General features: G+C 44.3%; 2 protein-coding genes across 2 annotated transcripts; both read right to left on the reverse strand.

The window, feature by feature from the left end:
• Positions 1–1,675: 1,675 nt before the first annotated feature.
• LOC134290004 (uncharacterized) lies at positions 1,676–4,123 on the reverse strand. The gene is made up of 2 exons (XM_062856907.1): positions 3,901–4,123; positions 1,676–3,058 (listed from the first exon to the last, which is right to left on the reverse strand). The coding sequence occupies exon 2, from the start codon at positions 3,056–3,058 to the stop codon at positions 1,676–1,678; it is 1,383 nt and encodes a 460-aa protein (XP_062712891.1). The 5' UTR covers positions 3,901–4,123.
• A 7,489-nt stretch (positions 4,124–11,612) lies between these two features.
• Positions 11,613–14,687, reverse strand: LOC134290007 (uncharacterized protein K02A2.6-like). The gene is made up of 2 exons (XM_062856922.1): positions 13,020–14,687; positions 11,613–12,893 (listed from the first exon to the last, which is right to left on the reverse strand). The coding sequence occupies exons 1-2, from the start codon at positions 14,685–14,687 to the stop codon at positions 11,613–11,615; spliced, it is 2,949 nt and encodes a 982-aa protein (XP_062712906.1).
• Between the last annotated feature and the right edge of the window lie 964 nt (positions 14,688–15,651).

Below are 15,651 nucleotides of genomic sequence, written 5' to 3' on the forward strand. Positions count from 1 at the left end.
CTGGTGACGCATCTGCGACTACTCTAGTTCGTCGGTTATTATCGAAAAATCCTAGTACTGGAGCGGAGCATACTGCCTGCTTGAGATTTTGGAACGCAATATCGTGCTTCGACGACCAGTCGAATTTCTGTCCGGTAACAGTCAGCTGTCGAAGATGGAATGTCTTGGTAGCCAAATCGGGGATGAACCTTCCTACGTAGCCAACAAGACCAAGAAAACTGCGTACCTCCTCCGCAGATCTGGGTGACCTGAACTGCTGCACGGCCATTATTTTATCTTCCGTTGGTTTAACGCCGTGTTGGGAGATATCGTGCCCTAGAAATTCCGTCTCCGATACCTTGAATTTGCACTTCTTCGTATTTAGTACCACGTTGTGGGCTTCCAGGGTATGTAGAACGCGCTGCAAGGCGGCATCGTGTTCAGCTTCCGTTTTCCCATAAATAAAGATGTCATCTTGAAAGTTGAAGGAGTTGGGACAGTCGCTCAATAACTGTTCGATTATCCTTTGAAAGTGTTCGGACGCGCTGCAGATTCCGAACATTAACCTTGTGTATCGGAACATCCCGAGGTGCGTAATGAATGTCGTGATGTGTCGACTTGACTCATGCAATTCCACTTGGTGATACGCATCTTTGATGTCAAGCCGGGAAAACCACATGGATCCATTTAACCTGTTAATTGTTATGTTAATTTATTTTATGTTATTCATTTCACAACTTCATCTTGATACAGTACCTTGCAAGAAGATCATCAAGAGTAGGTATCATATGATACTCTCTCCGGATCGCAGTGTTAACACGACGCATGTCGATGCACAGCCGCACGTCACCGTTGTCTTTTATGACTATTACAACAGGTGACACCCACGGACTAGGACCATTAACTTTTTCGATAATACCCAATTTTAATAGCCTATTGAGTTGATCTTCGACTTGTTGACGAAGAGCTATTGGGACTCGGCGAACATGTTGGGCCACGGGGTTGACAGTTTCATCAATGTTAATACCGCAGACAGACGTTCAAGTTTGACTCAGCAGCTTGTGTAAAAAACATGGCCGCCACAAATTGCCAAGTGGCAATCAGCGAACAGATGGCGTTAGCGGCGTTCATATACAATCGCTGCCTCACATGTGCGTTGCGACCAACAACTGTCACCACGGTCGTCTTCCAGTCGGATGGCGGGAAAAGACCGCACCTGTTGCACGCTAATAATGTTTCCACATAATTTGTGCAGAGTAAATGACTTTTATTTAATGTCTAAAATCTTTTGCACAAATTAGCGCAGGACTCTTGTAAAATATTTTACACATTATTACTTTTATGTTACATAGATTTGCTTGAATAAAACTGCATTTGGATGAACTTCACTCGCATTGGGAAATCTATGTGAATGTGACGCAAATGTAGGAATGATTTTGCCAGTGTTTGTTTTGATTTTATTTTTCGGTGGGTGGTGAATTGGGTGGTAAGCAAGCGGCTGGAAGCACGTGGTTTCTCAAACTGTCAGCTACTCGCGACTGCACTGTGGCAATCGGTTGCCTAGGTGTCGCTAGTGAAAATTTACATAGAAAATTTGAATAAATTTGTTCGAGCTAGAACGTCTGTCTGCGTTAATACGTATTTTGACGCCTGTATGTATGATTAAATTTTACAATTTGTGTTTATTAGCTAAATACTAGTTTATACCTTTAATTACAGGGAACTTATCAATAGCGTTATCTGAAATGTGCTGAATCTCCTCCGGACTCACGGCGCTAGGTAGGCTGATCAACAACACTCCCAACTGCTTCGATGTAACTCTTCCTAGCAAGTTCTGTTCACCACCTTTTACAACATAAAATGTAGTGTCAACACTGAGGCCATTACCCTCGACAACCGTTATTTCGGCATCGAATGTACAGATGATACTCAAGGATTCACGTTGCGCGTAAGCCGATAGCTGTTTGGATGACGGACGCACATTCTTCAGGAAAGCATTTTTGTTCCGGATATATTGCCACGTTGATTCATCAACAATGTTGTATTTGCTACCTGAGTCGATCATCATTTCGATGAGCACGCCACCGACCTTACACCAAACCAACTCGTCGTGGTTATCGCTGATTGCATATATGAAGGAGTCCTGCGGATGAGCTTCAGGTTTCACAGCACGTGATTCAGGCAACTGATTGGCGCTGACAGCGTTGATTTTGGGCTTCTTGAAACGGCGATGATCTTGGTAGTCTGTAGACTTGCGCTTTTTCGGACCAGACTTATCAATCCTTCCGCGACACTTTTTCGCGAAATGACCAATGGCATCGCAGTTGTGACACTTGACGTTCTTGGCTGGACAGTTCTCTTCTGGCTTGTGTGGTCTGTTACCACATCTGCTACAATCGGAAACTTGATAGCTTTGTGTCCAGCGAGATTTGTCATTAGTGTTGGATATTTTGTTCACAAACGTACTGCCACGACTGGTTTCTAGCATGTTCCCAGCACTAGAAGCATGTTGGTTCAACTCACGGACTTGGTGTTGAATAGAAAGGTGGGTGTTGACGAGGTTGGTAAACTCGTCCAAGTTGATGTTGGGCTTCTCCAATATTTTCCGTCGCAATTCAGGTGGTGCAAGCATTACGATCTTGTCAATCACGGCTGCATCGCGGCTTTCTCGTTCCGTTGTTCCAAACTGACATTTAGTGGCCAATACCTTGGCCCGCAGCAAAAATTTGTCAAGGGTCTCGCCGGTGACTGGTTTCTGCGTCCAAAATGCGTGCCTCTCGAAGGTGTCGTGGCGTTTCGGAGCAAAATAAGTATCCAATCGTTGTATGACATTTTCGAAATCATCTCCGCCGTCTTCAGTGGTTTCATGGTTAGCATTGGGTAAGCTCTCATACACACGTTGAAGTTGACGACCAGCGACAGCCAGGAAGATGCTTTTGAGTTTTTTCTTGCTCTTCTTGCTCATCGCAGCCGCGATGTACTCAAACTGTCTCTTGTAATCGAACCATGATTGTCTAAGTTCCGTTATTGGAACGTTGTCACACTCGAACGGTGGCAGTTTAAACAACTGGTCTTCCATCTGTTTAAATTAGATTTTATTAAGTTGTGGTTGCATTCAAAAATGTATACTTTTACAAACTTTGGGAGATCTTAGACACATGACATAAACAAACTAAGATTGTTTTTCATTTGCCCAGTTGCCATTGGCAACCAATTCCGTCTGGTTCACTGGGCTTGCCATATATTAAGCGATGCATTGCGTTGGCATGACAACCACGTGTTATTATTTTTTTTAGCATTTTACACGTTGCTCTCAAGGCCAAGGCGAAATCCCTTTTTAGAGGCAAAATTTTCACAGTTTGACCTGGCGGATCGTATCCGCCGCAAATGCAGTTGCTTTTTAAGGCCAACCGTTCGTACAACAGCCTGACCCGACGGATCGTATCCGTCGCTAAGGCAAGTTCCCTTCGAAAGGCGAACTTTTTACAACCTGACCCGACGGATCGTATCCGCCGCTAAGGTAGTTGCCTTTGAAGGTCAACTTTTTGTACAACAGCCTGACCCGACGGATCGTATCCGCCGCTAAGGCAAGCTCCCTTCGAAAGGCGAACTTTTTACAACCTGACCCGACGGATCGTATCCGCCGCTAAGGTAGTTGCCTTTGAAGGTCAACTTTTCTTTCAACAGCCTGACCCGACGGATCGTATCCGTCGCTAAGGCAAGTTTCCTTTTGAGGCGAACTTTTACAGCCTGACCCGGCGGATCGTATCCGCCGCTGAGGCAAGTTCCCTCCTAAGGTGAACTTTTCAGCCTGGCCCGACGAATCGAGTTCGTCGCTAAGGCAACCACATGTTTGATACAGAAAAAAAAATGTGCTTGATTTCCCAACTTTTGCAAAAGTTGCTTGAGGGTTTTACTTACATTTTCCGATACTCAAAGGCAGCGTGGATTGTTCTCGTCGCCAGATGTGATACTTTGGAGTTTAATTAACTGTTAGAATCTAATAATAAGCTTTTATTTAAACTCTATAGAAACTACACTAAGAACTTCGTAGCACTTTGACGTAGGTACGTCTGCACACCAGAGAAACTAATTCACGAATGCTTTACTGTACCATCGGGTTGCTTGGATCAGTGAATCATTCACCACACGCATCATATGGAATTTGGTGTTTTCCTAAGCCTGAGCTAAACTTAGGAAGCGCAAAATCATCCGAAAATGCATTCAGAATACATTGCGCATCATATTGAATCTAGATTCCATATTGTGGTGGGTTCCGTGCTTGCTTCTTGACAGTTGGAGTGGTCATCAATTGAACTCCTGTCATCAGCCTACTTGATGAGTGCCAAACTACCACATCTCCTTTTCTTTATAAAGATGGCTCCTTTTCTTTATAAGAAGAGCTTTTCTTCATATACAATATGAATTACAATACAATTTAAGCGTGCCTTCACCGGACCAACCAGCCGGTTGTCCGTTAACCAGCCGGTTGTCCGTGAAGGACTTTAGTAGTCGTGCCTTCACCGGACCAACCAGCCGGTTGTCCGTGAAGGACTTTAGTAGTCGTGCCTTCACCGGACCAACCAGCCGGTTGTCCGTGAAGGACTTTAGTAGTCGTGCCTTCACCGGACCAACCAGCCGGTTGTCCGTGAAGGACTTTAGTAGTCGTGCCTTCACCAGACCAACCAGCCGGTTGTCCGTGAAGGACTTTAGTAGTCGTGCCTTCACCGGACCAACCAGCCGGTTGTCCGTGAAGGACTTTATTAGTCGTGCCTTCACCACACCAACCAGCCGGTTGTCCGTGAAGGACTTTAGTAGTCGTGCCTTCACCGGACCAACCAGCCGGTTATCCGTGAAGGGCTTTAGTAGTCGTGCCTCCACCGGACCAACCAGCCGGTTGTCCGTGAAGGACTTTAGTAGTCGTGCCTTCACCGGACCAACCAGCCGGTTGTCCGTAAAGGACTTTATTAGTCGTGCCTTCACCGGACCAACCAGCCGGTTGTCCGTGAAGGACTTTAGTAGTCGTGCCTTCACCGGACCAACCAGCCGGTTGTCCATGAAGGGCTTTAGTAGTCGTGCCTCCACCGGACCAACCAGCCGGTTGTCCGTGAAGGACTTTAGTAGTCGTGCCTTCACCGGACCAACCAGCCGGTTGTCCGTGAAGGACTTTATTCGTCATGCCTTCACCGGACCAACCAGCCGGTTGTCCGTGAAGGGCTTTAGTAGTCGTGCCTCCACCGGACCAACCAGCCGGTTGTCCGTGAAGGACTTTAGTAGTCGTGCCTTCACCGGACCAACCAGCCGGTTGTCCGTAAAGGACTTTAATAGCCGTACCTTCACCGGACCAACCAGCCGGTTGTCCGTGAAGGACTTTATTTTGTTTCTCGTGCATCTTGAGGTGGTCTGCCACTTTAGATTTGATCGCTTCGTTTGATTTTCATTTTTCTTCGTCATCTCCATGGTACTGAAATCCGGCCGATTCATTGGTTCTGGGGCCGGGCGAAGGGCTTTCGTTTAAAGAATCTTCGAATTATTCTTCATCTTCATTGAAATCCAGTAAGATCCGATCCTCGTCTGCCATTTGTGGTGGGTTCCGTGCTTGCTTCTTGACAGTTGGAGTGGTCATCAATTGAACTCCTGTCATCAGCCTACTTGATTAGTGCCAAACTACCACACATATGATGCGCAATTGAAACTGGAATGTATTTTCGGGTGATTTTGCGCTTCGTAAGCATAGCTCAGGCTTAGGAAAACACCAGATTCCATATGATGCACAATGTAACCTGAATGCATTTTCAAGTGATTTTGCGCTTCCTGAGCTTAGCTGAGGCTAAGAATTACTCTAGATTCCATATGATGCGAAATATAACGTGAATGCATTTTCGGGTGATTTTGCGCTTCCTAAGCTTAGCTCAGGCTTAGGAAAATACTAAATTCGATATGATGTGCAATGTAACCTGAATGTATTTTCAGGTGATTTTGCGCTTCCTAAGCTTATGATGTGGTACAATGTAACCTGAAGGAATTTGCGGGTGATTTTGCGCTTCCTAAGCATAGCTCAGGCTTGGGATTGCTCTAGATTCTAAATGATTTGCAAGGTAACCTGAATGCATTTTCAGGTGATTTTGCGCTTCCTAAGCACAGCTCAGGCTTAGGATTGCTCTAGATTCCATATGATGCGCAATATAACCTGAATGTATTTTCGGGTGATTTTGCGCTTTCTAAGCATAGCTCAGGCTTAGCAAAACACCAAATTCCATATAATGTGCAATGTAACCTGAATGTGTTTGCGGGTGATTTTGCGCTTCCTAAGCATAGCTCAGGCTTGGGATTGCTCTAGATTCTATATGATGTGCAATGTAACCTGAACGCATTTTCAGGTGATTTTGCGTTTCCTAAGCTTAGCTCAGACTTAGGAAAACACCAAATTCGAAATGATGTGCAATGTAGGTGATTTTGCGCTTCCTAAGCTTAGCTCAGGCTTAGGATTGATTAAGATTCCATATGATGCGCAATATAACCTGAATGTATTTTCGGGTGAATTTGCGCTTCCTAAGCACAGCTCAGCCTAAGTAAAACACCAGTTTCCATATGATGCACAATGCATTTTCGGGTGATTTTGCGCTTCCTCAGCTTAGCTCAGGCTTAGGAAAACACCAGTTTCCATATCATGCGCAATATAACCTGAATGCAGTTTCGGGTGATTTTGCGCTTCCTAAGCAAAGCTCAGGCTTAGGAAAACACCAGATTCCATATGATGCGCAATGTAACCTGAATGCAATATGATGCGCAATGTAACCTGAATGTATTTGCGGGTGATTTTGCGCTTCCTAAGCATAGCTCAGGCTTAGGATTGCTCTAGATTCTATATGATGTGCAATGTAACCTGAATGCAGTTTCAGGTGATTTTGCGCTTCCTAAGCTTAACTCAGACTTAGCAAAACACCAAATTCGATATGATGTGCAATGTAACCTGAATGCATTTTCGGGTGATTTTGCGCTTCCTGCGCTTAGCTGAGGCTTAGAATTGCTCTAGATTCCATATGATGCGAATGTATTTTCGGGTGATTTTTATGGAATCTGGTGTTTTCCTTAGCCTGAGCTAAGCTAAGGTAGCGCAAAATCACCCGAAAATGCATTCAGGTTACATTGTGCATCATATAAAAAACCTTGTGTTTTCAATCACCTGAAAATACATTCAGGTTACATTGCACATTATATCGAATCTGGTGTTTTCCTTAGCCTGAGCTAAGCTTAGGAAGCGCAAAATCACCTTAAATTGCATTCAGGTTACATTGCACATCATATAGAATCTAGAGCAATCCCAAGCCTGAGCTATGCTTAGGAAGCGCAAAATCACCCGAAAATACATTCAGGCACATCATATCAAATTTAGTGTTTTCTTAAGCCTGAGCTAAGCTTAGGAAGCGCAAAATCACCCGAAAATACATTCGCATCACATGGAATCTGGTGTTTTCTTTAGCCTGAGCTAAGCTTAGAAAGCGCAAAATCATCTGAAAATACATTCAGGTTACATTGTGCATCATATGGAATCTGGTGTTTTCCTTAGCCTGAGCTAAGCTAAGGAAGCGGAGCAATCCCAAGCCTGAGCTATGCTTAGGAAGCGCAAAATCACCCGAAAATACATTCAGGCACATCATATCAAATTTAGTGTTTTCTTAAGCCTGAGCTAAGCTTAGGAAGCGCAAAATCACCCGAAAATACATTCGCATCATATGGAATCTGGTGTTTTCCTTAGCCTGAGCTAAGCTTAGAAAGCGCAAAATCACCTGAAAATATATTCAGGTTACATTGCACATCATATCGAATTTGGTGTTACATCATAGGAATCTAGAGCAATTCTTAACCTCACCTAAGCTCAGGAAGTGCAAAATCACCCGAAAATGCATTCAGGTTACATTGTGCATCATATGGAATCTGGTGTTTTCCTAAGCCTGAGCTATGCTTAGGAAGCGCAAAATCACCCGAAAATACATTCCAGTTACAATTGCGCATTGTAACGTATTCAGGGAATAAGGAGAAGGCGTCTAAACTATACTTATTTATTCGAGAGTAGATAATGGAATGAACTGTTTAACAAAATAACATATAGGGTTGCCTTGATGATTTCCGGTTGCTTGTTTACTCCGCTTGGCAACTTCCGGGTTCAAGGCATGGCTGGCTATGCCACAACTACTCCCCCTCCTAATGCCGTGGTGGTCGAACAACTCGGTTATATCTCGTAACGTAAGCTCCATTCGGTTGATTGGTCGGATTATCCTCCACATCGTCTTCAAGAGATACATAGCTTGCGTCCGAGTCGGCGTCGTCGTTGTTATTCCCGTTACAGTGGCCGTTTGAGATTCTCCTATCTTCTTCATAGTCATCATACGGATACTTCAAAATTTGATGAGATCGTCGCTTGATAGTACCAAGTTCCTCGGATGAGCATTCGAAGAGTACCGCTCCAAGTTTTTTCAAAATTTTTTCTCGTATCCAAGATGCTTTTTTCGGGTTTCTGTAGTCTCGCACGTACACAGTTTCTCCAACGGCAAATGTTTCTTGTTTCTTTCTGTTATTTACCTTCTGGATTGTGTCGTCCTGTCGTCTTGTTGCATCAAACTTCAAGGTATCAAACCTCAGCCTCATTTCTCTGCCGAACATCAGTTTGAATGGACTTTCCGCTGTCGTCGCATGTTTCGAAGCTCGGTACATTTCCAGAAAAGAGCTGATCATGATGGACGTTGATTTCTTCTGGAATGCTGTATCATTATTGAGCTTCTTCAAAGCAGTCTTCACTGTTTTCACAGCATTCTCTGCAGCACCGTTCGAGCATGGGCTGTATGGCGCCGTTCGCAAATGGTTGATTCCTCTTGGTTTACAAAAGTTTTGAAATTCATCCGACGTAAACGCTGTTCCATTGTCGGACACCAAAGTTGAAATTGAACCAAATCTTGAAATATACTCACACAGTTTCTCGATTGTTTCTTTTGAAGTCAAAGTGCGCACGGGAAAAGTTTCAATCCATTTGCTGTAGCTATCAATCATCACGAAGAAATCCGATCCGCGGAAGGAAAAATGGTCCACGTGTACTCGGTCTCCTGGTGCAGATGTCAGTCGCCACGGTGAGACAGGATCGCTTCTTTCGGGTCTTTGTTGGATACACAGCTCGCACTTCTTTCCGAGGGTCTCGATATCGTAATCCAAACATGGCCACCAGAAATACGATCGGGCCATACTCTTCATTTTCACGATTCCCAGATGTACCTTGTGAAGTTCGTCCAGCAACATCTTCCTCAATTTGGTGGGAACCACGATACGATAACCCCAGAGCAAAACTCCTTCCTCCACGCACAATTCATCACGCTTCTGATAGAATGTCTTCAGTTCGTCCTCCTGTATCATTCTGGGCCATCCGGATTGGACGTACTCGACAACACGGCTGATCAGCTTGTCTCTTCGGCTTTCAATCACAATTTGCTTTCGCTCCACCAGAGAACGTGTTTCAATTTCAATAAAATTCAAAAAACTTACGCTATCTTCATCATTTTCGTCGTCGTCGTCACATCGCAATGGAAATCTTGATAGAAAATCGGCTGCAACGTTGTTCACACCTTTCACGTGACGAATCTCATAATCACAGTTTGCCAGGAATGCAGCCCATCGTTGTAACCGTCCTGCAGCAGTGGCTGGAATACCCTTCGGGTTGAACAAACCAGTCAATGGCTTGTGGTCGGTCATGAGCTCAAAGTGTCGGCCAAACAGGTAGTTGCTGAATTTGTTGATACCATAGTAGATCGCCAACGCTTCTCGATCAATTACGGAATATCCAGCTTCGTGTTTCTTGAAAATCCGTGACGCAAATGAAATCGGGCGTTCTGATTTATCCGGGAAAACGTGAGTTATCACAGCTCCAATACCTTCGTTGGACGCATCGCAATACAGCCGAACAGGAAGACTGGGATTGTAGTGGGATAATACGGTGTCTTCGGAAAGAAGCTTTTTTGCTTTTTCAAACGCCTTTTGTTGCTTGTTGGTCCAGGAAAATTCTACACCATCCTTCAACAATTCATACAACGGCTTCAAACACTGCGCCAAGCTTGGACAAAATTTCGCGTAGTAGTTAGCCAATCCAACAAACGCTCGAACATCCTTGACATCGGCTGGTGATTTCACGTCCAAAATTGCTCTCACCTTTTCCGGATCTTTGTGTAGTCCATCCTCATCAATTACATGTCCGAGGTACGCTACCGTCTGCTTGAAGAATTCACATTTGTTTTTGTTCAACAGAAATCCGGCTTGCTTCAGACGGCTCAAAACTTCATCCAGATTCTCCAGGAGTTCCCGTACTGTCGCCCCGGAAATCAACACGTCATCTAGATAGATAACAGTACCACGACAACCTTGAAGAACTCGCTCCAACGTACCTTGAAATATCGCACAGGCTGGTTTCGTGCCAAACGGAAGACGGTTCATCCAATAAACTCCACGATGCGTGCTCCATGCCAGAATCTTCTTCGTCTCATCATCAACTTCAAGCTGGTAGTACGCATTCTTCAAATATAACTTCGCAAAATATTTTCCTCCCTAGAGCGCCGCAAAAATGTCCTCGATAACAGGAAACGGGTGATGATCGTCCAACAGGAACGGATTTACGGTGACACGGTAATCAGCGCACAAACGTAACGAAGAATTTTTCTTCAGGACTGGAACTAACGGTGTACCCCATTCAGCTTCAGAAGAAGGGGCCTTCAAAATTATTCCTGAACTCTCCAACCTGTCCAGTTCCGCTTCAACTTTCTCTTTGAATGCCAACGGGATTTTCCTTGGTTTGCAGAATTTTGGTACAGCGTCCTCCTTCAGAGCCAAATGAATCTGGTTGTGTTTGAAACGGCCTAACTCACCTTCAAATACTGCTGCATGCTTCCTTAGGAGTGGATCCAATAACTGCTTACCATCCTGTTCATCCGTTGAAATGAAGCAAAAATCAATCTTCAAGTTCCAATTCCTCATCGTTTGACGTCCGAACAGCGGCTGCCGGGTTCCTTCGAAGACAAAAATTTCCTCCAGTGACTCATGCTCCTTGTACTTCATCATCGCTTTGAACGTTCCAACAGCACGGAATCCAGAACCACAAAATCACCCGAAAATACATTCGCATCATATGGAATCTGGTGTTTTCCTTAGCCTGAGCTAAGCTTAGAAAGCGCAAAATCACCTGAAAATATATTCAGGTTACATTGCACATCATATCGAATTTGGTGTTACATCATAGGAATCTAGAGCAATTCTTAGCCTCACCTAAGCTCAGGAAGTGCAAAATCACCCGAAAATGCATTCAGGTTACATTGTGCATCATATGGAATCTGGTGTTTTCCTAAGCCTGAGCTATGCTTAGGAAGCGCAAAATCACCCGAAAATACATTCCAGTTACAATTGCGCATTGTAACGTATTCAGGGAATAAGGAGAAGGCGTCTAAACTATACTTATTTATTCGAGAGTAGATAATGGAATGAACTGTTTAACAAAATAACATATAGGGTTGCCTTGATGATTTCCGGTTGCTTGTTTACTCCGCTTGGCAACTTCCGGGTTCAAGGCATGGCTGGCTATGCCACAACTACTCCCCCTCCTAACGCCGTGGTGGTCGAACAACTCGGTTATATCTCGTAACGTAAGCTCCATTCGGTTGATTGGTCGGATTATCCTCCACATCGTCTTCAAGAGATACATAGCTTGCGTCCGAGTCGGCGTCGTCGTTGTTATTCCCGTTACAGTGGCCGTTTGAGATTCTCCTATCTTCTTCATAGTCATCATACGGATACTTCAAAATTTGATGAGATCGTCGCTTGATAGTACCAAGTTCCTCGGATGAGCATTCGAAGAGTACCGCTCCAAGTTTTTTCAAAATTTTTTCTCGTATCCAAGATGCTTTTTTCGGGTTTCTGTAGTCTCGCACGTACACAGTTTCTCCAACGGCAAATGTTTCTTGTTTCTTTCTGTTATTTACCTTCTGGATTGTGTCGTCCTGTCGTCTTGTTGCATCAAACTTCAAGGTATCAAACCTCAGCCTCATTTCTCTGCCGAACATCAGTTTGAATGGACTTTCCGCTGTCGTCGCATGTTTCGAAGCTCGGTACATTTCCAGAAAAGAGCTGATCATGATGGACGTTGATTTCTTCTGGAATGCTGTATCATTATTGAGCTTCTTCAAAGCAGTCTTCACTGTTTTCACAGCATTCTCTGCAGCACCGTTCGAGCATGGGCTGTATGGCGCCGTTCGCAAATGGTTGATTCCTCTTGATTTACAAAAGTTTTGAAATTCATCCGACGTAAACGCTGTTCCATTGTCGGACACCAAAGTTGAAATTGAACCAAATCTTGAAATATACTCACACAGTTTCTCGATTGTTTCTTTTGAAGTCAAAGTGCGCACGGGAAAAGTTTCAATCCATTTGCTGTAGCTATCAATCATCACGAAGAAATCCGATCCGCGGAAGGAAAAATGGTCCACGTGTACTCGGTCTCCTGGTGCAGATGTCAGTCGCCACGGTGAGACAGGATCGCTTCTTTCGGGTCTTTGTTGGATACACAGCTCGCACTTCTTTCCGAGGGTCTCGATATCGTAATCCAAACATGGCCACCAGAAATACGATCGGGCCATACTCTTCATTTTCACGATTCCCAGATGTACCTTGTGAAGTTCGTCCAGCAACATCTTCCTCAATTTGGTGGGAACCACGATACGATAACCCCAGAGCAAAACTCCTTCCTCCACGCACAATTCATCACGCTTCTGATAGAATGTCTTCAGTTCGTCCTCCTGTATCATTCTGGGCCATCCGGATTGGACGTACTCGACAACACGGCTGATCAGCTTGTCTCTTCGGCTTTCAATCACAATTTGCTTTCGCTCCACCAGAGAACGTGTTTCAATTTCAATAAAATTCAAAAAACTTACGCTATCTTCATCATTTTCGTCGTCGTCGTCACATCGCAATGGAAATCTTGATAGAAAATCGGCTGCAACGTTGTTCACACCTTTCACGTGACGAATCTCATAATCACAGTTTGCCAGGAATGCAGCCCATCGTTGTAACCGTCCTGCAGCAGTGGCTGGAATACCCTTCGGGTTGAACAAACCAGTCAATGGCTTGTGGTCGGTCATGAGCTCAAAGTGTCGGCCAAACAGGTAGTTGCTGAATTTGTTGATACCATAGTAGATCGCCAACGCTTCTCGATCAATTACGGAATATCCAGCTTCGTGTTTCTTGAAAATCCGTGACGCAAATGAAATCGGGCGTTCTGATTTATCCGGGAAAACGTGAGTTATCACAGCTCCAATACCTTCGTTGGACGCATCGCAATACAGCCGAACAGGAAGACTGGGATTGTAGTGGGATAATACGGTGTCTTCGGAAAGAAGCTTTTTCGCTTTTTCAAACGCCTTTTGTTGCTTGTTGGTCCAGGAAAATTCTACACCATCCTTCAACAATTCATACAACGGCTTCAAACACTGCGCCAAGCTTGGACAAAATTTCGCGTAGTAGTTAGCCAATCCAACAAACGCTCGAACATCCTTGACATCGGCTGGTGATTTGACGTCCAAAATTGCTCTCACCTTTTCCGGATCTTTGTGTAGTCCATCTTCATCAATTACATGTCCGAGGTACGCTACCGTCTGCTTGAAGAATTCACATTTGTTTTTGTTCAACAGAAATCCGGCTTGCTTCAGACGGCTCAAAACTTCATCCAGATTCTCCAGGAGTTCCCGTACTGTCGCCCCGGAAATCAACACGTCATCTAGATAGATAACAGTACCACGACAACCTTGAAGAACTCGCTCCAACGTACCTTGAAATATCGCACAGGCTGGTTTCGTGCCAAACGGAAGACGGTTCATCCAATAAACTCCACGATGCGTGCTCCATGCCAGAATCTTCTTCGTCTCATCATCAACTTCAAGCTGGTAGTACGCATTCTTCAAATATAACTTCGCAAAATATTTTCCTCCCTGGAGCGCCGCAAAAATGTCCTCGATAACAGGAAACGGGTGATGATCGTCCAACAGGAACGGATTTACGGTGACACGGTAATCAGCGCACAAACGTAACGAAGAATCTTTCTTCAGGACTGGAACTAACGGTGTACCCCATTCAGCTTCAGAAGAAGGGGCCTTCGAAATTATTCCTGAACTCTCCAACCTGTCCAGTTCCGCTTCAACTTTCTCTTTGAATGCCAACGGGATTTTCCTTGGTTTGCAGAATTTTGGTACAGCGTCCTCCTTCAGAGCCAAATGAATCTGGTTGTGTTTGAAACGGCCTAACTCACCTTCAAATACTGCTGCATGCTTCCTTAGGAGTGGATCCAATAACTGCTTACCATCCTGTTCATCCGTTGAAATAAAGCAAAAATCAATCTTCAAGTTCCAATTCCTCATCGTTTGACGTCCGAACAGCGGCTGCCGGGTTCCTTCGAAGACAAAAATTTCCTCCAGTGACTCATGCTCCTTGTACTTCATCATCGCTTTGAACGTTCCAACAGCACGGAATCCAGAACCATTGTAGCACACAAATTCTTCAGTAGATCTGGTGTTCAACGGGATCTCTTGAAACAGCCGGTCGTACATGCTCTTGGAAATAGCGTTGACAGGGCTTCCGGTGTCGACTTCAAAATTGATCGGGTGGTGATTCACAAAAACTTGCATCTCTTCCTCGTCGCCAAATTGTAACGTATTCAGGGAATAAGGAGAAGGCGTCTAAACTATACTTATTTATTCGAGAGTAGATAATGGAATGAACTGTTTAACAAAATAACATATAGGGTTGCCTTGATGATTTCCGGTTGCTTGTTTACTCCGCTTGGCAACTTCCGGGTTCAAGGCATGGCTGGCTATGCCACACGCATCATATGGAATCTTGATTCAATATGATGCGCAATGTATTCTGAATGCATTTTCGGATGACTTTGCGCTTCCTAAGTTTAGCTCCGGCTAAGAATTGCTCTAGATTCCATATGATGCGCAATATAACATGAATGCATTTTCAGGTGATTTTGCGCTTCCTAAGCTTATGATCTGCAATGTAACCTGAATGTATTTGCGGGTGATTTTGCGCTTCCTAAGCATAGCTCAGGCTTGGGATTGCTCTAGATTCTATATGATGTGCAATGTAACCTGAATGCATTTTTAGGTGATTTTGCGCTTACTAAGCTTAGCTCAGGCTTAGGAAAACACCAGATTCCATATGATGCGCAATGTAACCAGAATGCAATATGATGGTTATATTGCGCATCATATAAAATCTAGAGCAATCCTAAGCCTGAGCTTAGCTTAGGAAGCGCAAAATCACCTGAAAATACATTCAGGTTACATTGCACATTATATCGAATTTGGTGTTTTCCTAAACCTGAGCTAAGCTTAGGAAGCGCAAAATCACCTGAAAATGCATTCAGGTTACATTGCACATCATATAGAATCTAGAGCAATCCCAAGCCTGAGCTATGCTTAGGAAGCGCAAAATCACCCGAAAATACATTCAGGCTACATTGCACATCATATCAAATTTAGTGTTTTCCTAAGCCTGAGCTAAGCTTAGGAAGCGCAAAATCACCCGAAAATACATTCGCATCATATGGAATCTAGAGCAATTCTTAGCCTCAGCTAAGCTCAG

This window comes from Aedes albopictus, chromosome 1, assembly GCF_035046485.1.
Source record: "Aedes albopictus strain Foshan chromosome 1, AalbF5, whole genome shotgun sequence".
NCBI lineage: Eukaryota > Metazoa > Arthropoda > Insecta > Diptera > Culicidae > Aedes > Aedes albopictus.

Excerpts from the sequence above, each read along its gene's own strand:
- LOC134290007 (XM_062856922.1), bottom strand. The coding sequence starts at position 14,687 with ATGCAAGTTTTTGTGAATCACCACCCGATCAATTTTGAAGTCGACACC. Across the intron at positions 12,894-13,019 it reads AGATTCGTCACGTGAAAGGT|CGAAAGCAAATTGTGATTGA; the intron begins GTGAACAACGTT and ends TCTCTGGTGGAG.
- LOC134290004 (XM_062856907.1), bottom strand. The coding sequence starts at position 3,058 with ATGGAAGACCAGTTGTTTAAACTGCCACCGTTCGAGTGTGACAACGTT.